Genomic DNA, 24,427 nt, shown 5'->3' with positions numbered 1-24,427 from the left:
GGACAAATAAAGGACACCTTCCAGCGTCGTTCCAGAGAGTTAATATTAGCCTTCTTTCACTCATGACTGAATTGGTAATATGCTAATACCTAAACAGAGATCAGTCATGGTGCAAACACACCTGAGCACTCTAGCATTCAGGCAGGCTGAAGGTGAGTCTGTCTGTTTGTATGCTGTAGCTAACTCGTTGACTTATTGATCAAATGATGTATTAATCCAATCATGACAAACGCTGAGGACCAGATGAAGAGCCTGGATGAGGCTCCTGGGAGTGAGACTGGACAAAGAAGAAACAACTGGGAGGAAAATAATCGATCCCATAATACGATTCTGCTCCTTCCTGATCGATGGAAACCATGCCAACGAACCCGAGCGACTGTCAAAGGTTGGACTTGCATTAAAAACTAATCAAATGTGATCAACACTGAAATAATCATAACTTTTGAGAGGAGGTATTTAGAAGTCAGTCTGCACTTTGGAGACCATACCATACGAGAACCTGAGCTTTGTGTAACCTTCATCTCATGCTATGTTTGAGTTCAAGGACAACAATCGTTGTGATCATGTGTGTTTGTACTGACACAGAGGAACTTTTTTCTAAATGCAGCACGGTTTTCTGCCTCACATGTCTTTCTAGAATAAAAGAAGCGTTAATTAGCTCTGCAACTTTTAACTGTTTGTGAACTCAAACAGAGCTAACCCACATTTCTCCATCCACAGGGTGTGTGTTAAAGCTGAGCTGCTGTCTAGGGTCAGTGTGTGGGCTGGAGTGGTACGGCTTCGCTGTTTTAGGCATTTTTACGGCCACTTTCAGCTTCTTCGTGGACCTCAGTGTGACAAAGCTGCTCAAAAGTACAGATGCACACACCCGTTTGAACTCCTGAAATATATTCCTGGTGCATAGAGAACACAGACTGACACCGTTTCTTTCTTTGTATTTGCAGCACACCAGTGGCTTTACATGAAGCTGGATGGCCACAGTCTGCTGCAGTTTCTTTGCTGGACTCTTTACCCAGCATGCCTCTGTTCTCTTGCAGCATCGTTCTCACACAACATCTGTCCCTTTTCTACAGGTCAGTCCAACAAGAAACATCTAATTAAATTTGCTAATATGGAGGTATGAAGAGGGTTGTGGAGGTGACTGAAGATTATTCACAGTTACTAGTTACTGCTATCAAAAACATACCATAATAACATACCTCTTGCCTTACTTTTTCCGTTCTTTTTTTCCTGATTTTTGGGCTTTACTTGGAGAAGATAGGAAACAGAGCAGGACATTGGAAGAGAGCGGGAGAATGACATGCAGTAAAGAGGCCTCAGACCTGAAGTGAACCTGGACTGTTTGGCCTGGACTTAACAGTCCGATCTGTTGAAGGTAGCAATGACTGGGTTAGATAATGTTGCATCGTTAGTCCACATTATCATAAAGATGCGCAGGCATTTTGACTGCAGAAGTACTTCTTGCTCCATTCATTCAGATGTTATCGTTTGTGAAACACTTTCACACATTCAAGCTATGAGCAGCATAAAAATGTCTAGTTGTTCTGTGGTCAGATGTCAGAAACAACACTATACCATGGAGTCAACTTCTGTGAAGTTACAGAGCAAGCGGTGTTTTGGAGTTAATAGTGACCATGCTAGCTGGCAACTCTGGCATGTAGAGACACCACTTCACAGGGTCACAGTTTACACTGAAACACCAGCGACTACAGCTGTTTTTGCATGTGTCTTCTTTGTCTAACCTTTGGTAGCAAGTTTTGACTGCAAATAAGAAATTTTAACCGCTGATACTTTAAATCCAGTTTTTACTTCACTTATTAAATGAAAAAGTTGGCCACCAGCTGCCTGCTGGTTTCAGTCACCCTGAAACACACAGCCATCATAACATTCTGATATATTTGGTGCAGTTCTCTGGACGCAGTTTTCTGGTTAGTTTATTATGAACCGAGTCTCAGACTCAGCAGTCTGTGTGCTCTTTTTGGTTTGGAATGGTTTCTGGTTTCTTGACACATGTTTGAGTGTCGATGGATAATGCAGTCATGGGCATTGAATGACAGTTGTTTGTTTAAATTCCTCTCTGGGTTAACACTAGATTTCTCCACAAAAAATATCTGTCCACTTGCCATACTTGCCAAACTTGAGACCTCAGAATTAGGGAGATTTTCAAAGGGGTGGGGGGTGGGGGTCATATACAAATGCTGGGCTGGGACCGGTACTGCGTTGCCGCAGCCTTGTGCTTCTACGACCCTTGATGTGTTGTGATATCCGTTTGGCCACCGTGTTCAATCGAAAAGTCAGATCTACAAAATGTGCACGTAGCATATCCCGTCCCCTTCGCGCTGTCCTGGATAAACAGGAATTCTTTTTTCCACTCATTCTGGAATTTACATGAGTTCTTTCTCTTCTTACTCATTTCTTCATCTGCCTCTTCTTCTTCTGTTCTGTTTGCCGTGCTTGACTTCGAGCCGAGGTGTAACCGTTATTAATGTCCAGCCGTAAACGGCGCCCAGTCAGAAGAGAAGGATGGTGTGGCAATATCGTTATCCGGATGGAAATCGGGAGAAATTCCTGAGAATTGTGGGCCCGGGAGATTTTCGGGAGGGGCACTGAAATTCGGGACTCTCCCTCAAAAATCGGGAGGGTTGGCAACCTTGCCACTTGCTGTTCTCTTCCATCCACTCACTGCTTTTTCACAAAGCTGGGAGCCATTTACCATCTGTCAAAGGGATGATATTAACTTAAAAAGATGTGTATTTTGGTGGTCAACTCCCTCATGTCACTTTGTAAACCATTATCCTTTGCAGTACTTTTCCAGTCAAACATTCCCCCATCCCTCATTGTTGATAAACAAAGAATCCTTTTTTACATAGTGTCAGTGTTGTCACCAAATAAATCACATCCGTTGAACGTGGCAGTGGTGACTGGGTTGGGTTGTTACTGTGGATGTTGTGCCGATGGATAACTGAAGCCTCTCCGAGGTGTCATGGGCCTAACTTAATGAAACACCAGTGAAAGGAGGTGCCCACTTGATCGCAGTGATATCCTGGTTCTTGCTGCTCATCTGTCTTCAGGCTTTGATTTTAGGACTTGAGGCCCTGGGCAGTGTTGTGATGGGTTTCTTGACTGAGCACTCATCTTTTTAAAGTATGTTAGCCCCAAAGTAAGCTAAGGCTGCACCCCCATCATAGTTCATCAAAACAGCAGACTCCACAGACGATATGTGAACGTAGCAATACTTATAAATGTACATTCAACTGATGATCACCATCTATCAGCTCCAACTTCGCTCTGATAATACGCCCTGAGTTGCCATAGTCCCCCTGTGCACAAACAAGCAGAGAATTGCAGAGGACATAAAACTGTGGATATGACTTCCCCACCCAGAATTATGTAGTGCTCACAGCGTGGAGTTAAAATATAAGGGATAAACCGTCATTTTTCAAGTTTCTGACATTAAAAACATAAAGCATTACAAAGTCTTTCTGCACAACACTCACTCTCCTTCTTTTATCTTTGGCTTCAAACCACTGCACACGTTCTTTTTTGGTCTGTTCTTTGCAATGGTAGAAGGATGGCTGTGAAAAATGGCAGCCTGTGAAGAAGGAAGCTGTTTCTTCTGTAGATTTGAAAGAATTTTACCTTGTTAATACAAACTAAATGTTTTTCATATTTTTGTATATTATAGCCAACTCTACATTATTCAAACATACTTAAACTTGTAATCTATATTCCATTTTCACAGACTAGTCTTGTAGTGCTGCTAAATACCACACACTGTACCTTTAAGCAAACTAGATGGCACTGAGAAAAGTCATGTAAGATGTTATCTCTTAAATCCAGTGAGAGGCTCAGTGAGGCGTGTAGTATTAAAAGTCAGCTCTGATTTTATCTCTCTGGTGGAAAGTCTTTAAAGTTTAGGATATCAATGAGGAGAGCTTTGATCTTCTTTCTGAGATGACCCTAACCTCTCTCTACTCACTGACTGTGAAGAAGTAAGACTTCCAGGTAAAACCTCAAAGAAATTCCTGCTTCCTTTCTAAAAGACACACACAGTAATAACGCTGAAATTTGCCAGGACGTTATTGGTTTTGCCTGACACTGTCTGAAGTGGTAAAAGCCATTAAAATGACAACAAACAAATCCTAAATCCCCGTGCTGATACTCTCATTTGCTTCTGTAGGTCAAACAGATGCATCAGTGCTCATTACAACTCAACACCCCAGGGTAGATTTATAGAGTGTGACAAAGTTTGCCAAAGCAGCATCATCAGGCATGAAAACAGGGTAAACATTTATAAAGACTAAAAAACCTCTAACCTTTATGTCGTGTTATATTCTCCTCAGGCTCAGGGTTACCTGAGGTGAGAACAATGCTGTCTGGCGTTGAGATGCCTCATTTCTTGTCCCTCACAAACATGTTCACTAAATTCCTCGGCCTAATCTGCACTCTGTCAGCCGGCAGCACTGTGTTTCTTGGCAAAGTGGTGAGACAGTTTTTCCTTTCTCTCATTCAAATACTCAAAAGTCTGCTTGTCATGAGTTATTAACAGCTTTATTTATTTGTCTCTGGGCGTCAGGGTCCCTTTGTGCATCTCTCCACCATGCTCGGAGCTTACCTGAGCAACCTCTTCTCCCCCACACATGCTAGTAAGAAGGAGGTAATACCATTAAAACTGATTTTAGATGAAGAGGAAGGTTTTCCAAAGTTAACCAAGTTTCATAATGTGAAAATCATTTTTAGCTAACTCTATGCAGCCTCCAGTTTCTTATAGCACACATTTTTCGAATAACAGCTTCAAGAAAAACTTCTGTGTTAATGACAACATGGGCCAATTAGCAAACAACAGGCGGATTATAGCACAACACTGAACAGATAACCAGTGAAAACCAAGACAGGGATGAGACAGTGAATCACTAACTCCAAATAAACACACAAAACTCAGTTTTCACCTTTAAACTACTTTATTTTAACCTATCACATTGAACTGCACAACAAAATCTCAAACTGGCATGTGTATTTCTCACGTTTGTCCAAAAATCTCACAAAAAAATCTAACACAATCAAAATTAATGAAACAAGCAAAGAAATTACTCTTATTTCAGTATTTTACTTTCTGAAAATCAGGCCTCAAGGTAAGATCATTTGCTGATGAGGTGAGCAAACTTTACTTGACAGTTTCCTTGAAAGAACTTCAACAAAGACACCTGTAAGTACCATTACATGAGGAGTGTTGTGTTTCAAAACAACATTTTCAGATCTAAAAGTTAACTTCACTAAGAAATAGAAAAGGCCAAATTTTTAATTAAGGTATTTTTGAGACTTTGTCTGTAATTGATATTAGGATACAGAGTGACAGAAAATCTTTAGACGAGGTAGTGTGGGCTGAGTGAGGATTGTCACTCATTATGAGGATTTTGCCTCTGTATGTGAAGCATACAGAATAAGCCCTGCAGAATGAAGGGTTTTCTTTTTCTGAGACTTGGTAACCACAGCTTGTAGGAGGATGATCCTCCTAAATAAATCCCCTAAAATAAAACATACATTTTTGCAATCATACCTGTTGATACAAAATGCCTTAGCCTCCATCTGCTGGTGAAGACTGAAACTTGTGATAAAAAGGCAGCAGGTAGACTTTTGGTGACGACTGCTTTTAGAGAAGTTGCATGTTAACACTCATCAGTGGTTGCAGGACCAAATGTGTAATACTAATATTTGGGGTCCTCCCACTAAGGGAGAGAACACTCTTGTATTATTCACGCTATTTCCCAGAAATTAGAGTAATATACAGCAAAATATACAGCAATTGTGCCAAATCAAATTGTCATGTGACAGTATGTCAGATGCCTGTGATTGGCCAAATATGAGTAAATAAACTGTTGCAGGTTTGGAGAATAAGCAAAGATTTTTATGTTTTTAAAAACTCAGCTCAATTGTGTCATTATCTTAATAATTAGAAAAAAAGAGACTAATTAAGTTTAAAATACAGGCAAATGTCTCTGTGGAATAATTCAGTGATGTAAAAAAAATATGTTAAAATCATAAAGCAGTTTTTTATCCTTATAGTAAAACTAACTGGTGTAAAAAAGGCTCCCAGAAATGTTGGTGAAGGATTTTTTCTCTGTATCCTCAGATGTGGAGAAATGGGAAAGAAAAACAATGAATGGTGTTTTAACTTCAAGTGGATGTTCCTTACAGCATATTTCTCTTATAGGTAAAACCTGTTAGAGAAATGATGGTTGTAGCGTCTGCAGTCGGAGTAGCAAGCTGTTTCAGTGCTCCCATCAGTGGTAAGAGAGAGCCACAACACATCCATGTTCTCGACATATCTGCTGGAGCGACATCTATTTTCTGACATTTATCTGCTCGATGCATTCCCTCCTTTGAATCCTCAGTCAAATATTTGTTCTTTCTGTTATCCCTCCTCACATTTCCATCATATTTCTCTTCTTGCCTCAATCCCTCTCCAACTCAAACTGGTCCACATCCCACTGTTTATCTCTGTCTTTCAGAGTGGTAGGATTAGAGCCTGAGGTTGGAGCTCAGATTTACTCATATAAAAAAGCCATTGTTGTGAAACAACCCTTTGGAATATGTTTTACATTTATTCATTTAAATGATGTTCCCCTGACACGTGGATGAGTCACTATTGTGTATATCTCTCTCCTTTAGGAGTTTTGTTCAGTGTGGAAGTGATGAGTTCTCACTTTGCACTGAGGCATTACTTCCCATGTTTCTTCTCAGCCGTCTGTGGGGCCCTGACTTTTCGTCTCTTCTTCGTGTGGAGTGGAGATTTAGGTAATGGAGACACTAATCAGATCATCTCAAAACCATTAACATATTAAAAATAATAATAAGAGCCTCTTCAAGAACCTAAGGGCATGACTTGTGGAAGCAACAGAAATTGTCTTTACAACTCTTTGAAGTAAAAGTAAGACAACAAATCACAGAAACTCTAGTCAAAAGGATACCAACAAAAAACCTCATCAGTGCTGAAAAACTTAAGGCTACAGAAAACAAACTGACTCAAACTAACTTGGACTGTGTAGGATTTAAAGTGAAGCTTCAGAAAAACACCCCCTACAAGACAAACAGACAGGAGACTATGGCAGTTTTCTAAACCGACTACTACATACTACATGTCAATGTAGTATGTAGCTGGCACTACATACTACCTACTGCTTTTGCATGTAGTCTGTAGTATGACTTTTCTGTTGGGTCTGTTTTGTAGTATACTACTCTGGTTTTAAATCTCGGGAGGCGGAGCTACAGATGATGTTGGGGTTTTTGCCTTTAATATAATTATACAAAACAAACTATGGGCAGATCTGGGCATTTAGTTATTTTGTTAATCATATCACAGCAGAATCATCATTCTTGATTTCTAATCTTACACCAAAAGTTATATCGTTGACTGAAAATAAATCTGGATTTTTATTTTTACAGCTGATGAAAAAAACACTTCTATATAATCCATGTATGCTTAAAAGGGGTAATTAGTCTTTTCTATGGGCTTTAATAAATTTGTAGAAGTAAACACCTCGTTTACAACCAACCGCATCACTTCACTTCTGTCTCGCGGACCGTATAACGGTAATGTTGTTGTATTGTAATTATAATGCTAAATCATTCCAACAGACGGCGGAAATTCACCAAAACCTGCCACCTGCATTGACAAACAGCGTCAGCGCTGTGCATTGTGGGATACAGTATGTCAGGTAGACTGGTCTGTTGCATACTGAGAAATTTTCCTGGATCAATAGGACATCAGGGGAATTTTGGCATACTGCAGATTTTGCAAGTTTTCGCATACTGACTACTACATACTAAATTTTGGTAAAAAATAGTAGGCACTACTAGTGTAGCAGGCGATTTGGAAAACAGCCTATGAGGTGATGGGGCACAGGTAGAAACAATGAGGGCGGGGACAACAATCACAAACAGGGAACGGGAGAGAATTTAACCAAAACAAGAGGAGAGACATTGCTACAAAGTAAAACAGGACAGAACAACTGAAGGCCACACTGAACCTTTTGGAGTTTAAGGTAAATGACGAGACATGACACAAGTGTAAGTTAAATGTTTAATTTGTATAATGTCTCAACATATACATCTTGTCTGACAATGTTTGACCATTTTGACCATGTTATCTATGTTGTTTTAGCAAATGTCAATTTAAAGAATGGTATTCTGCTTTCCTAAATGTATGTGAGGTAATGCTGCTGGTTATCCATACAAAATGTGTAGCTTTTCAAACCACTTCAATTTTTATCTTGTAGAAATCCCTGAATCTTTCTGTAAACTGCTCAAAATGGTCTGTTCTACAGCACAGCACTAGATCCTCACAGGATGAGGTTATCACATAAGAATCTTCTAACTGGTTCATGACATGTTAGCGGTGGGCCTCAAACACCAAGGTCTACCTGCAGCTCTGACCTCAACAGGCCTCCAGAGGCTTGGCCAATCAGAGTGAAGAGGATTTTAGGAGCAGGGAGCCTGAAATAGGCAGCAGCTAACAAGAAGCATTTCAGATAAAGGCTGAAATTAGGTTTTTCTAAACACCAGAGTGAGAGAAATCAGGATTATTTTTGAGCAGTCATGGAAAACTATAAAGGGAGGGACAAAATGAAGCCTAAAGAATGTGCAATTTCCCATCTTCACGTGCTGTGGTCTACATAACCCAGATTGATTTGAGACTAACCAATCAGAACTAAGTGTTGAACACAGCTGGGTAATCAAGGCAACAAATTAACAAAAGTGAGAGTAAATATACAGAGTGTGGTCAGACAACTTAAATCAGACACCCTGAACATAACTTCTTCCAGATCAGCTTGGATTTGCAGTAAATTACAACCATCCATCTTATGAGTCCGTTAACATGATACTCTTTCTCCAAAGCACATCCCTCAAGTCTAGACTGTAATTTTTGATGGTAATGTCATTTACAGAGCGCCAGCAATGACTCATGTAATAATATGCTCATGTAAGCTTGTTAGTAGTGTTGACAGCTCTCTATTACCTGATACAACAACACCCGGAAACATTAGCACAGGCAAAATGAGCAGCAGCTGAAAGATAGTAAGTTTCAATTAATGCTCTGAGTAATTTAATGAGGGAAAGAAAAAAAGGAACTGAGGGGATGACTTTGATTTGTTTTGTGCCCACAGAGACGCTTCAGGCCATGTTCAAAATTAATTTCCCAGAATCGTCATCTTTCTACCCACTGGAGATCCCATTGTTTGCTCTCCTCGGGTAAGAGAGGATGTCTGACCTCATCTGCATGGTTCAGATACTAATGTTTTTGTTTTAAGTCTCACACTCATCTCTATTATAAAGTCCTCATTGTAATATTATTCTTTCAGTTGTTCTGTTGGGTCTCCTTCCTCCTCTCATCAGCAATCAGGGTTCTTTTTTGTGTCCCAACAATCACGCACTGGTCTCCTCCTCACCTCGTCATCCCTCCCCCGTGTGTAATGACTTCCGATTGTCTGATGCTGATTAAAATAACCCCTTTGTCTTTTGAGTGGTTTTAGGCTGCTGTGTGGAGCTGTGAGCTGCTGTTTCCTCTTCCTCCACCGGTGGATCCTGAAGCTCTCCAAAACAAACTCGATCTTGATCAAGATGCTGACGACAGAGTGAGAGCCTCTTACAAAGTGAAAGTCAGGCTGTGATGCAGGGATGAGTCATCTGCTGTGTGAGACAGACTCATGGGATGAACAGAGCGTGTCTCTCAAAAGGATTATCTATTTAATGCACTCATGTTATGCAACCCAATAGACAACTTTAAAAATAGATTATGCATAGCATAAATTTGGATTAATGGCTTCAAAGCCACACCAAGTGATCTTATCTCTTATTTTGTTAAATTTCTTTGTTCAAGCACAATCAGATTAACAACATTGCAAGGAAGCTGAATCTTTTGTGCTTCAGTTTGCTCACCAAGATGAAAAAAAAAAGTAATGCATTTGAGATTTAAGTTTAACTCATAGGTACCAAAAATATGCAGCTCATGTTTTTGATTCTCTCTCTGCAGGAAGAGTCTTTACTCAGGCTTGGTGGTCTTCCTGCTGGCATCTGTGACCTTTCCTTATTCTGCTGGTCAATATATGGCTTCTACGGTAAGAATGAGCGCATTTGTAACTTATTGATTACAGCTGTCTTTAAGCGTACATAAATGCAAGAAAATAGGAGAGAAAAACATGCAGGGGTTTATGTATAGTGAGTGGGTGGTTCTGCAAATTAGAACCACAACAGGGTGAGTAAGACACTGATGTTCAAACTTGCAGGAGATTTCAGGATTTTAGAAAGCCTCAGGGGAACATCATTGCAGTTTCTTGAGCTTCAAGAACAGCTTGAGATTTTTTTAAAAAAAAAGAGAAACACATTTGCAACAGTGACCACAGGCAGAGATCAAATGTTCTGGAGGCCTTTACACGGATTGATTTGATATGTGTGTGACCAGGTTCTCCCTGGCTTTGTTACTAAGTCCTTTCTCCTTGTTCCTGTTGTTGCTGATGGAAAACATGTCCCACTCCCTTCAGAAAACTTTTTACCATTATGCTGTGTCTCATATGTACATTTTTTAAATAAGTTACTGTTACTTTATTATTCTATAATATGGAACAGACAGAGCTTTCTCTGTCGCCACCCCTACTCTCTGGAATGCTTTACCACTACGCATCCTTAACTGTCCCAACCTCCCCACTTTTAAAACAATAACCAAAACCCACCTTTTTAAAAATGCTTTTAGAATAGAAAATACTTTATTTTATTTATCTATTTATCCCCGAGGGGAAATTCAGGAGTCACCGCAGCATTTAAGAAAACAAAAGTAAGAAAGAGTATAGAAAGTGCAAAAATGTCCATAAGAAATTAGATGACGACATCCCGTCCACCACTCGTCCACCACTCTCCAGCCCAGCCAGTCTCCACCTCCACAGGGTCCAGGACTGAGCCTCCCCAGCAGTCTGTTCAGTCTCTGTCTCCTGGATCCTGTCTGCTCACAGCAGGCGAAGCTCCTCCGATGTGTCGCGGCGTCCGGTGTCAGCTCCGTCAGCCACGTCCGTGAACAGCACGATGCCGCTGGGTTAGCACAGCTAGCTCATCCATCCCCCGGAGCGAGATCCCATGTTCCCAACAACGATGGATGGAAGGACAGGTCCACGTCGTCACCTCCCAGCTCACATCCGAGAACCAGCACGTCGTCCTCACCTCCTCCTCCTCAGCTCGAGGGAAATCATCAAGCCCTACACTAGTTAGCATTGACATGCTACAGGCTGCTAACAGCTAATTTCGCATGTAAACAATGCAGCCATGGTTACATGTAGGATCTCCAGACAAACACAGGAGAAAAGTAGTAAAAAATACAGCCGAAGCCACAAAAAGTTTGGTGTCCATGACCAACAATGAACCATACAAAGTGATGATCCACTCCAAATACAAAGATTACGAAAAAGAGACGAAGAAATTACAAGAAACGGACAAAGACGAGAGAGCTGCTGCAACAGGCAGCTACTTGGGTAGCGCCAGTTAATGTAATTGTTAATGTAATGTTAAGTTAATGTAATGTAATTTAATGTGTGATTGTCTTTGAATGCACTTTGTTTTTCTGTTCTGTTTCTTTTCATTCATGTTTTGTCACTCTGTGTTGTTTTATATGCTGTTTTTATCCATTGTTAAGTGTCTTTGAGTGTCTGGAAAAGCGCTTTATAAATAACATTTGTCATTATTATTAATATAATTATTATTAATATATTCTTGTTGTAATGTTTTTAGATATAAATGTGTATCTTATCTTATCTTATCTTATCTTAAAGACCCATCACTCATGCGCCAGTGTAGCCTACTGGTCTTGGTTATGCACCTCATCAGGTTAGCCCTGGAGCAGGCACCCAGATCCAACCTGCGTTACCCTTCCATCATGTCACTCCACTCTCACCCTGTTTTCTGTGTCTTGTCCTAAAGACATACAAAGGCCAATAAAAAAAAGAAAAAAAACAACTAGGCACTTATAAATTAAAATATATCGATTAATAAATTAAGGAGTTTGGCCTGTTGACAATGTGGCAAACATGTAGATTATTATGTTCAAAGGCTTGTGAACTGCAAAGCTCAGAGAAGGAGCTAAATGTAGACAGAGATGTCAATGCCATTAATCCTGTTCACCTGTCTAAATGGAAACGTTCATTCTTGACTCATGAATCAAAATGTTATAATGAATGCTCAGTGTGTTTACGTGAATCATTTAAAACACATAGAATAATTTTGCAGCCAGTAGTATCAGTCATTCACTGGAAGATTTCGCTAACGAGTGAGATAATGTGTCATAAACAGGCTGTGACGCGATGTACAAATACACCTTCATGGCAGGACAAGTCTCCTTTGCTTCATGTTGTTGGGATTCTAGTTTACACAACATTCTCCTCCAGCACGTCATCCCTCACATGTTTCTATGTCCGTATTACATGTACTGCTTCTGTTTGTATCTCAAATTGATCTGTTGACAAGATGTAAATGTTAGAAATGACAGCCTTTCCTTGTTTTCTGACAGAACTCTGATCGGCTGTAATCTCTTTCACAGCTCTCCATGAAACAGCTCCTCACCTCCTTACTGGATAGCAGGCAGTGGATCTCACAATCCCACAATGCATCTGTTCAGCCTTTGTGTGAGTGGAGCTCATCAGGGAGTCCTGTCTACCTGTCTCTGGCTGTCTTTCTGCTCATGAAGGTACACACAATGGAAGCAGCTAATTAAGGACTCCTTTATCTCTGCACTGATAACCAGCCTGAAGGGTAACAAGACACAGAGCCCAGCCTCACTCTCCTCTTGTTCTTTGGCGTCACAGTGGACCATAATTGACATCCAGTAATTGACATTTTCATTGTAGAGTAAGAGAGCTAAAGACTGCTTAACCTTTGAGGCTAAAATGTCTTGTGTTACCTGATTCTCTCTTACAGCAGCACAGTAGATAGAAGTCATTTGTATTCCTCAGGAACCTATCCTACCTCCTATAAATCCAATATTTCAGTTTCTTTTCCAATTGCAAAACAAAAACAAAAAACAAAAGAATAAAAAAGAAGAAAGAAAGAAAAAAACAGCATGAGGAACAGAGTCTTTTAGTATCTGCAACCTAATGGGCTCTGTAAGAAACTGTCACTCAGTGAGATTGACTGATTATGGCATTGTTTTGTCTCCACTTACTGCATGCAAATGGAAAATGGAAATTGGCATGATTCAATATTTATTTGTGCAAAATTGATTTGAAAGCAGTGCAAATACTTTCTGTGCACAGGCTGGCTGTGACTCATTCTGTGCTGCATGCACTGTTAATGCTGTTTTGGCTGAGGTTTTACAGTGTGTGTGTGTGTGTGTGTGTGTGTGTGTGTGTGTGTGTGTGTGTGTCATTTCCTAGATGTGGATGTTGGTCCTGGCCTGCACTCTGCCTCTGCCAGCTGGATACTTCATGCCAGTGTTTATCTACGGTGGGTGGAGGGAAATGATTATATTTCTCTGAACACCTGGGTGGCACATGATTGAATTCATTTTGAGGAATAGCTCTTGATGCATATTCTCACTTGAAACTGATGATCTGGGTGGACTGATTTTTTTTTTTTTTTTTTTACCATTATCTGTTTTTCAGGTGCAGCTTTGGGACGTTTGCTTGGAGAAGGAGCAGCTTATGTGTCTTTGACTGGAGCTACTTTCAGCCAGCCTTGGGCCTCAATAAATCCTGGGGCTTATGCACTTGCTGGTAGAAAAACAGATCAATAAGTCTTTACAGTTGATATCATGATGTCTTGCTTGTTTACCTGTAGTTTTTGTTTGCTGCTTACAATTTCTGTATGTTGCACTTACTTTTCCCATAAATCTCCTGTTCTTAAAGCAAATCTGCCTAAGGATTCAACCTTGTAGAAATATCAACCAATGTCTAATTATTTCACAGTTTTTCGAAGGAAATCTGAAGTGTTGCATCTTCATATGGATCTGTATAGAAATCAGTCTGTAAAAACCTCATTTAAGTAGTTTGGATTTCAAACTTCACCACTACAAAACATCATGGTAGTGATTAGATCTTCCAACGGATGTAACAGATCAAAGTGAATCTCATCAGAGGTGGACCAAAGTGAAGGGCCTTTCCTCTAATCAAATACTGTTGAGTCACCAAACCTCGAGGTCAGGTTGACTCCGAGTCAGTGACCAAGGGTTTATAAAGATCCTGTTTGGATCTATACAACCTCTGAAGCAGTACTGACTGTTTTGAACCGTCTGAATATTAAGATGATGCGTAATTAACTAAAATTAGATTCTTAACAGGTTTTTTTTGGTGTGTGTGCAAATTTAGGTGATTGATGAAGTTTCAGTGCCTGCATCGTATGTAAATACCCATTCCATCAGTCTTAATGAGGGGATACGCTCATCGATTTTACTGCTGTGAGATCACTGCAGGTGGCTCATACTCTCAAGAGCCCCTGCAGCCGACCTGCCAACAAACCAATTAACTCAGACCCTCAGTGTTAGCGAGCTAACTCATTGTTTGTGGAGTCTCTATTTGCATTTTAAACTATTTCAGAATGAGATGATACCAAATGAATTATTAGTGCCAGATTTTCATCCACATAAAAGCTTTCATGTGTAATAAGATCTGAATCCCTTTGTCCATCTGCCGTATCCAAATTTAAAACCTGTGTTTGTGCTCAAAAATGAGTCCTGCTTCATTATAAAATATCAGTGCTGAAAATCTAGGCTGTAGTTAGACTTAAAGGAGAAGTTCGGTTTGTAGAGTTTTTACATTGTTTATAGAATGAAGTAGAACAAAATACTCACCCAGAAGGCTTTCCTGATCCAAGCAGTGCTTCGGGAGATATTTAGATCCAAAATCGTGCAGCGGACGTCCGTATAATGGTATCCATCGGGGCATAGACAGCGCCGCTCCTAAAACTGCATTAATCGTCCAAAAACTCGTGTTTTTCACCAATATTCCATCATGGTCCGCTCCGGGTTGCAGTCTGTGTCACTCCATACAGCGCTGTGTGGCTATACTGACCTCTGAACTGACGAAGGCTTTGTTTACGTTTAGATCCAAGTACTCTCTAGTACTCTCCAGTACTCTCTCTGGAGAGCTGACTCCTTTCTTTGAGGCACAAACATAAACAAAGTCTTTGTCAGTTCAGAGGTCAGTATAGCCACACAGCGCTGTCTGGAGTGACACAGACTGCAGCAGAGGACTAACTCTGAGCGGACCATGATGGAATATTGGTGAAAAACACAAGTTTTTGGACGATTAATGCTGTTTTAGGAGTGGCGCTGTCTATGCCCCGATGGATCCCATTATACGGACGTCCGCTGCACGATTTTGGATCTAAATATCTCCCGAAGCACTGCTTGGATCAGGAAAACCTTCTTGGTGAGTATTTTGTTCTACTTCATTCTATAAACAATTTAAAAGCTGTATAAACCAAAATTATCCTTTAAGTCTGACTTCTGAACTACAACACTGCCTGTTAAGTACAATGTTTGATAAGCATAGACTACTCTACATCTCAGTGTTCAGAGTCCTAACAGTGCATTATGTAACCACAATAATAGTACCCAGGGGCACAGATATGACTTATGGTTTAGTCCCCCAAGAGGTCAGTCAGCCTGCTGCTTCTTTTCTGTTGTCACTCCCCAATCTCACCCTGTCTCCTACTTTATCTATTGTCCAGACTTTTGTTTAAATATATGAAAAGCCTAAAATAATAAATAAATAAATAAATAAATAAATAAATAAAATAACCTTGCTACTGTTTTTGTCCTGTAGGTGCAGCAGCTCTCTCTGGAGCCGTCACACACACTCTGTCTCCAGCTCTCCTGGCCGTAGAGTTAACGGGTCAGTTCAGTCACGTTGTTCCCATCCTTCTCACCACTCTGCTGGCCAACGCCCTGGCTCGCTCTGGACGTCGCCCATCCTTCTATGATGCAATCTCCATCAGCAAAAAGCTTCCTCATCTTCCCTCTCTGAAGAAGGCGTGCCCACGGTGAGTACAGAAGAGTCAGACTGATGACATGAATGAGACAGTTAATAACAAGAACAGGGACAGATTAGTTTCAGTCTGTTGATCTGGACTGGCTGTCTGGTGAAGTGATAAACTTGGAAAAACAGCTTGGACACATTTTCTCAATGACTACTCCCATAATTGACACATTCAACTGTGAAGACATCAGGAAGAGATTTTGCATTAAATACATTTAAAGGACTAATTCAGCAAAGATATAAGAGACACCACACACAGTGGTACCTTTTCCTACGAGTGACTTGTGAGTTTTTCACACAGAAGCGGTCTCTTTTTTTGCTTTGAGTTGAGAGATAAAATTTGAGTTACAAGCCAGTTTCAGCAACCTCCTTGGCCTGTGACATCACTATTTAATGACACTTTCCTAATTCATTTCAGAAACATTCTGAAATGGAGGATGAAACAGAGCTCACTGGACAGGTTTTCATTGAAAAGACCTGTGGATAAAAGCAAGGCAAGCGTGGCGAAGAGGTCAAATAATCAGCGAATAAGATCCAGCGATTTAGTTCAGCTTTACCCCCATGTCAGCATCTTCAAGTCGTCTGACGCAGTATGAATGCTCTATATATAACATTTTATAAATCCTGTTTAGTGCAGTACATTCAATTGTTTGTATTTTTATACTATGTTTGTTATTAAAACATTTTTCTAATTTAAAAACATGTTGAAAATAAAGTAAAAAGAAAAACTGCAGTGGTTTTTGGGGGTCCGGAACAGATAAATGGCATTTCAATTCATTTCAATGGGGAAACTCGATTTTAATATACATGCAATCTAAGTTTTGAGCTCCATCATGGAAGAAATTAGACTTGTAAGTCAACTGTATTTCCAAGTCAGCAAACTTTTCCTTGGAGATTTACAATCAATAGTTATATGATGATAGTAAAATATCCACGGAATATAAAAAGTCTTAAGAGATCATGTAAAAATGAAAACTGCCTGAAGAGGATATACCTATGTAGAGTCTGTGATGGTTAGGTTATCTGTACTTCTTATGGCTCTATCGAGAAGCTACAGCATACTAACTAGGTTGATGCTTTCTTGGGACTTTCCTGTCTTTATCCAGGTAACTTCAGCATCCAGTTGAGTAGTTTTCCATCGAATACTTTGTTCACAGTCTTTCTATGAGCTGTGTACATTCTGGGCTCTTGTCCTGAATTCTGACAGATCGACTTGAATGCCCGCTGCTGGTGTGTATTCACATAATCACTGCAATGTACCTGAGCATCGCTCACAGCAGGTGAAAGTATGGATTTTATGATTGTGAACAGCTTGACATCTCAGCAGCCGGCCCAGAAATGGCTGAGTCTGTGGTATCGATCAAAAGCCCCAGCAACCTCTAAATGCTTTCTGCATTAAAAATAGATAGATGGAGAAAACTAAACGTCTCAAACACACACATCTTTTTAACATCAGGTTGATTTCTGCACCTGATGCATGCATCTTGGTTATGTATATTCAGTAATGCAATAATTCTCATTTCTCACCAGGCAGCTGCTATGATTAGCCAAATGCTTGGTTTTTATCTGTTTCTGCACTTAAGTTTGAGTTTTGTTAGTGATGGGAGATCAGTAAGATTTCTGTACATTTAGCATTTATATTTATGTTTACACAGTGTTTCTTTTTCATTTTATAAAGAAGTGCATTCCACATGTTGACATATTTTAGTGGTTGAGCCAGAGATTTGATCTTATTTACATTTCTGCCCTTTACTTTGTGTGAGATTCATAAAAGAGAGGATTCATATCTATTTTTCATATTATTGTTCATACCAGGCCTGTCATTCTGCAGGGCTTCGTTTCTCCCTCTGATTTGTCTAAGATAATTAACAGTAACTATATTACACATCTACAAGGCTTGAAGTTGAATGAGTCAATATTCTGCTGTGATTGTAATAGTTAAATAAAGACATGTTACACGTATCAGTACATGCATCAATTCATCTCATTTCATCATAAAATGTAGGCTTACCTAGAGAAAATAATTGTTTAGATGTTAACAGTATTAAACAAAAGACCCCCCCCCCAAAAAAATAAATAAATAAATAAAATAAAATAAAATAAATAAATAAATAAATAAATAAATAAATTAATAAAATAAAAAATAAATAAATAAATATATAAAATATGGCATGCTAAATTGCTATCACAATCACATTATTGGTCAAAAAAATAAAACAATTACATCATTTTTTCCAAAATCGTTCAGCCCTACTATGTAGATAGGGGTGTGTATGCAGTCTGCTGAAAAATTGAAGATAAAATATGCAGGCTCAATTTTTTTTCTTCCCTATCTGTTACTGATTGGGACGGAATCTCATCTTCCTTTGATGTGTTGAAAGGAATAATTTTTCATCATTTCCCACTGCTCCTTGGTGAGTCAGGCCGACAGCTTCTAGTGTTACTTTAACGGACTCCTTGAGAATCTTCTTCTTGTTCTTTGACCATCTTGAGCTACTTTGAAATGCTTTTATCCAGAATCTCTTTTTAAGAACAGAATGTCTGTTCTTGAAATGACTAAAGTTTGGCTCCCGGCTCAAACATGTTAGATGCCATTGTTTCAGCTGTACCTTGTAAATACATTATGTTACCATTCCTAACTTGGTGGGAAAAGTTTCTAAAATGCATAGCTCTTAAAAAGTGTGTTATTACCAAAGGGTCTCAAATAAAATTTAATCTGCTACCCAACAATTGATCCAATGCTTACTTTGTTTCCTGGAGTAAGTTGACATACACTCAACAAAAATATAAATGCAACGCTTTTGTTTTTGCTCCCATTTTTCATGAGATGGACTCAAAGATCTAAAATTCATTCCAGATAAACAATATTACCATTTCTTTCACATGTTGTTCACAAATCTGTCTAAATGTGTGATAGTGAGCACTTCTGCTTTGCTGAGATAATCCATCCCACCTCACAGGTGTGACACATCAAGATGCTCATCAGACACCATGATTAGTGCACAGGTGTGCCTTAGACGGTCCACAATAAAAGGCCACCCTAAAATGTGCAGTTTTGTCTCACAACAAAATGCCACAGATGTCGCAAGCATTGAGGGAGCGTGCAATCGGCATGCTGACAGCAGGAATGTCAACGAGATCTGTTGCTCGTGCATTGAATGTTCATTTCTCCACCATAAGCCATCTCAAAAGGTGTTTCAGAGAATATGGTATAAGTATATTTTTGTTGAGTGTATATTCCATATTCCAGGGTTAAAGTTAAAAAGGAGAAAAGCAACAGCGGTCAAATAACAACAACGCCAGGATGAAAAAATAAAACAGGATGAGATCACAAAACACTGAACATTATCCAACAAATTCAAGCTGTCATACCTCAGTTTAAACAAAAGCTGATCTGAGTGCCCTTAGTGGGATTCAGAGTAAGCAAGATCAGTTTGTCGTTAAGAAGAGAGCTTTTATTGCTTTAGAACTGGATTAACACAGTATCGTAACCTGTTAAAATTATTAACAGCAATTTGAACTACAGCTGCTTCTGTCTGCACTCCATGTGACATGATTTGTCTTTGTTGCAGGCTTCCCTTCACACCAATCGGACAGGTTTTAGGTGAAAAATCTGTACAGCTTCAAAAGGCAGCTGAGCTGGAGGAGGTGCAGCGTGCTGTCAACACCAACACTGACACACAAATCCCTGTGGTGGACTCTCACGGTATGCATACAGATATTACTTTGTATTTCAGCCCATTCTCCTGGTTCCTGAGGAGACATATTTTGTCTCTGAAACAGAAATGTGAGAGTGTGTGTGAGAGAGTGTGGAATATTGACTGAAATTTAGCAGGGATCCTTGACACACTGTCAGACACATGCTGGTTCAAACACACGATAATGTCACAGCAAGGCCTGAGGTAAGAAAGGGAACGTTAAGAGAAAAATGCAGCAGTTCATCTATATGAAAATGCCACGATCAGGAGCTAAGAAGCAGGAGAACAAACAGAAACAAAAAACAACTCAGCCAGCAGAGTTTTCAGGAACCACATGGATAAATAACAGGAGATTCACAGCCCACTAGAGAGAGCTACACATGATCTTACTGTAGCTCCAACTGTGGCAAAGGAAATTGAGATTCCTCTCTTCTCTTCTGTTGAAGAATCACAGATTCTGCTGGGGTTCGTGTTTCGATCAGAGCTGCTGATGTTCCTGCGTCACTGGAGGACTGAGGTAAAAGCCAGAGCCAGACAGGTAGCTCCAGGGTTCAGAGAAAAGTGGAGTAGAGAACTGCTGACTGCTTTTTGAAAAAACGGTCATGTTTGTACAATCCATTCGACACGGACAGAATTTTAAACAGTTGGAAGTAAAAAGAGGTCAGGAGCAGGATGTTCGGACAAAATGCTGACTGACGTAAGAGCTTATTTAATGAAGAATGAAAAATAGAGATGATTATCAAAAATGGGTTTTTAAAACAGTATAAAGCAATTCATGCAATGTCCAAGGTTACGATGGAGGAATGATGAGCATTTTCCCAGCTCACATGAACTTAGGTAGACAAAAGACTATGATTTTGTTCTCTTTATGCTACATCACAAAATGCTTTCAAACAGCTATAATGAACTTATTTTGATCCTGTTCCATTCAGACACCAGAGAAACACCTGGATGAGATCTGCTGCATTCATCCAGCCACTGTCCTGATGTCACCTCATGACACCGTGCAGGAGGTGAGAGCCTTTAGGAATTGTGAGTAGAATAGATTGATTTTTAAGTATATTTTAAATATTTATGGAAAGTTTCCAAACCTCATCCTGAAGACTTTCACGTTCCTGTGTAGAGGGGTAGTTCAGTGGTTTGAAGTAGGGTCATCCCTATGTCCCCAAACTTCTAGGGCATTTTCGAAAGTAGGTCTTGTGTTTCTTTTCTTTCAATCTAAGCCCTCTTCCCCATTTTTTAGGCACTTTATAGCAAATGAATAAATGAGTAATAGTATTTTCATCATCATCATCATCAGAAATCCTTTCAATCATTCCAAGAAAGAACTAAATAGGCTGAACGAAAAGGGTTTCATCTGAATCAGAGCTTCTAGATGCTGAACCCTTGATTTCATTTCCTTAAAGGCAGGGTCTGCAGGAATTTTCATTTCTTTTTAGTAAACACAAATTCAAACTGGGCTGCTCCTTCTTGGCTCAGTGCCAGCTGCAGCACACACCTACAGCCACTAACCAAGGCCAGGTGAATGCACTCACTAGCCCTGCAACCACCTGCAGCATCATGTATCTACGTAGGACAGATTCGACAGCCATGCACCCAACTTAGCATGTTAGCACAAGCTAATCCCTGGATTGTTTGGCACATACCTGGTTAGCAGAAAGCCAACTCACGTCACTCTTGGTCCCAAGCTACTCTCAAAGTTCCCAAAAGCAAGTGAAAGTTGAGCTAAGCTTCACCCTTGTTTAGTAAAAAGCTTTATTTGTGTGGTGTTTTGTTTCACTTAGGTTGTGTTTTTCTTTCTCTGTGCTATGCCTACTATCATAGCCGCTCAGGATAGCTTCTCCCTTTCACTAATCAACATGCAAAGCCACTTGCGCACTGGGCCCGCTGTCATTGGCTGATGTAACCATACTTACTTTCCGACCAGAAACGTACAAATACAAGCAAAACATCCATATACAGGCTGAGAAGAGGGTCAAGGCAGACACTGACACTGACACACATGTTAAGACGCCCAAGGGAGACGAGGGAGCAGGATTTCTTCCTGTAACAGTTGACATTTTATTTCTTAGGATATTCTGAACACTCTGTCTTAAAGTCCGTTAAACAAAAACAGAATCTTAGAAATATGGGAACATATTGGGAGCTGTGGGAACATAGGCACGCCCCTGTTTGAAGTAGCATGGTAAGAGATATATGTCAATTGCAAGTGTATTACACAGAACTGACAAATAGGCTCAGCCATCAACCTCTGCAGGCAAGATCAGCCTGCTTCCAAATGGTGAGAGCTGAAAACTTACCTTGATGACAAATGTCCTCTTGGCTTTTCTGTTTTTCTGGTTTAATCCATGACAAGTGAGGAGGTTAGGGTCCATGGTGGGTTGTGTCTCGCTTCTGTTCTGCTTCTCTTGTTTCTCAGAGCTGAGATGACTGAGATGCCCTGTGGATAACACACCTACTACTGGAATAAAAATTTCTATTTCATTGATTAGTCTTATATAGCCTATTCTAGATACTCAAATATGCTCGACATAATGTGCAAAACAGGCAACAGAGGGAGTCAAACTCATGTTGTAGGCTTTTTGGAAAAGTCATGTTTGTTAAGCCAGGATGTTTTGGAGGAGAAAGCTCCAGAGAATTGCAGCTGCAGTGGCAAAGCTCTGTCCCCCAAGGTGCGGTACTTGTTCTTGGAGATGGGGGTGAAGAGGTTGGCATCTGATGATGAAAGGTGATGTGATGAGGAGTGCTAAATGGGGAGCCAGTGAATGTGCTGAAGGATGGGTGTGATGTGAACTCTTGAGCAGGAGTGGATGAGCACCTGGGCCACTGAGTTTTGCTCATATCATATTTCTTAGAGGTTCAGGAAAAGAAAGGCTGCAAAGCATAGGTGGGTAGTTAATTTTTACAAGGGGCCACATGAGAAACCTGAATTGCATCAGAGGATCATATCAGTAACACAAACTTAATTCTGCTCAATATGAAATTTTTCCATTGAAAAATGCACTTACTCATATTTTTATTAGCTGAATCTAGTGACCAGAAGGATAAGTATATTCTATGAATATGTGTGTTAATTTATTGAAGTTGTGGTGTTGGTCGAATAGGAAATTACTCTTACAGAATTAATAATCAGTAAAGAAAGTTGATCATCAGTGATGTGTTTACATTTTTTGAACTTAATCACATGTTTCTGTTCTGTTTTTCCATATGGAAATCATGCAAACTCAATGCTTTTCACATTAGAAGCAAAACAGTTGTATGGCCTGTGTAGCATACCTTTTTCTCATTTATGCTCCAATTTGTGATTGACCACGTGGGGGCCAGAAAGGGACACCCAAAGGGTCAGATGTGGTCTGGGGGCCACAATTTTCCCATTTCTGGTGTAAAGGATGCTGTTGCAGTAGCCCAGTCTGGAGCTTATGAAGACGTGGATGGGTGTTACAAGAGCAGAGGCAGAGACAGTTCGGAGGTAAAAGGAGGATGTTTTGGTCAGGTGTCTGATGTGCGGTTTGAAGTAGAGCTTGTGAGTAACTAACCAAACCTAAACACACACCCCAGCTATGCATAAAGAAGTGGGGGGAAACATGCAGCCTAATTCTCTTTCAAAACTTTACTTCAGCTGGCATCACCTTTGGTTTGGAGCTTTGTTTAGCTATACAAGTCACACTATATGCTGAGCAGAAAACAACAAACAGGCACAGTGTTAATCACCTAAAATACTGGAAAAACAGTTCCTTCTGATCTGGTTTCTTTTGTGTCCACACAGGCCCACAGCATCCTGAGTCTGCTTGGAGCTCAGACCTTGTTTGTCACAGACGCTGGTCGACTGGTTGGGATCATTACATGGCCTGAGGTAACTAATATCTGTCTGCCTCTAATGTGTGGATTAACTCTCATCAACACAAATGGACTCTGCTGTTTCCCTCTCTGGGCCTCAGTGCTGTATGGATTTGTGAACAGTGTGCAGAATGTGGGAGGCAAAAGCTCTACTTACAGATTCAAAGCAGTCTCTCTTTTTCTCTCCACCCCTCCCCTCTTCTTCTATCTTTATTCATCTCCTCCTCCAGATGACAAGAATATTGGAGGACTTGGCAAAAGAAATCTAAGCAGAGATGCACAGGATGTAAGCCCATGCCTTGACCTTTTGAAGCAGCTGTGGATCCATCTCTGTCGGATTAGCGTGTATCTAATAATGATTTGACTTCTTCACTGCCCGAGCATAATCATATTTCAACGTAAACAAAACTCTTATTAGCCTGAGAATACTACGGTCAACATTTATCAGTGCCTGTTGTCCCGTTGTAATTATCGGCCAGGAGATTACGATTATCATTATTAATATTATAGATTATTCACTGGTCTAGATACACAGAAGTTTTAAATTCCTGTCTTCAAAGATTCATTCAGACAGGATGGAAACAATAGCGTGTGTTGTGTTCGTCTTAGACTGTTTGAAGTTAAATTTAAGCATCCATGTTTCTTTTTTACATTAAGTTTGAAGATTTTAGAGCTTTGGGGTGGTTAGATGGCTCACTCAGCTTTTGTCTTCTCTTGGGACTAAAGACTCTGACTGTGTCTGGATGAACACAGTGTCCAGGACATTACCCTTTGGTTTCTGGACTCTTGTCATGGTGCCCACCTACAGTGAATGCTTAACCCCTTACTGTCTGAATTAATCAACAATTATAAAAATAGATTGTTTTGATGAGTTTTTGCATT

At 40.0% G+C, this 24,427-nt stretch overlaps 1 protein-coding gene across 1 annotated transcript; it reads left to right on the top strand.

Annotated features, from left to right (window-relative positions):
- The first annotated feature begins 222 nt into the window (after positions 1-222).
- clcnk (chloride channel K) lies at positions 223-24,427 on the top strand. Its single transcript, XM_074680679.1, has 19 exons — positions 223-385; positions 721-852; positions 945-1,073; positions 4,344-4,483; positions 4,577-4,657; positions 6,212-6,287; positions 6,670-6,795; positions 9,165-9,249; positions 9,531-9,632; positions 10,031-10,115; positions 12,578-12,724; positions 13,410-13,479; positions 13,638-13,748; positions 15,798-16,014; positions 19,583-19,716; positions 20,155-20,225; positions 20,641-20,721; positions 23,475-23,561; positions 23,776-24,427. The coding sequence occupies exons 1-19, from the start codon at positions 223-225 to the stop codon at positions 23,812-23,814; spliced, it is 2,076 nt and encodes a 691-aa protein (XP_074536780.1). The 3' UTR covers positions 23,815-24,427.

This window comes from Halichoeres trimaculatus, unplaced genomic scaffold (assembly GCF_033239565.1).
Source record: "Halichoeres trimaculatus isolate MK-OKI-2021-1 unplaced genomic scaffold, fHalTri1.1 fHalTri1_scaffold_11, whole genome shotgun sequence".
Classification (NCBI taxonomy): domain Eukaryota; kingdom Metazoa; phylum Chordata; class Actinopteri; order Labriformes; family Labridae; genus Halichoeres; species Halichoeres trimaculatus.
The sequence above is the reverse complement of the archived record's forward strand: the minus strand, read 5'-3'. Positions and strand labels throughout refer to the sequence as shown.

Coding starts and splice junctions, on each gene's coding strand:
- clcnk (XM_074680679.1), top strand. CDS start 223: ATGACAAACGCTGAGGACCAGATGAAGAGCCTGGATGAGGCTCCTGGG. Junction 4,658..6,211: donor CACATGCTAGTAAGAAGGAG/GTAATACCATTA, acceptor TTTCTCTTATAG/GTAAAACCTGTTAGAGAAAT. Junction 13,749..15,797: donor TGGGGCTTATGCACTTGCTG/GTAGAAAAACAG, acceptor TTTGTCCTGTAG/GTGCAGCAGCTCTCTCTGGA.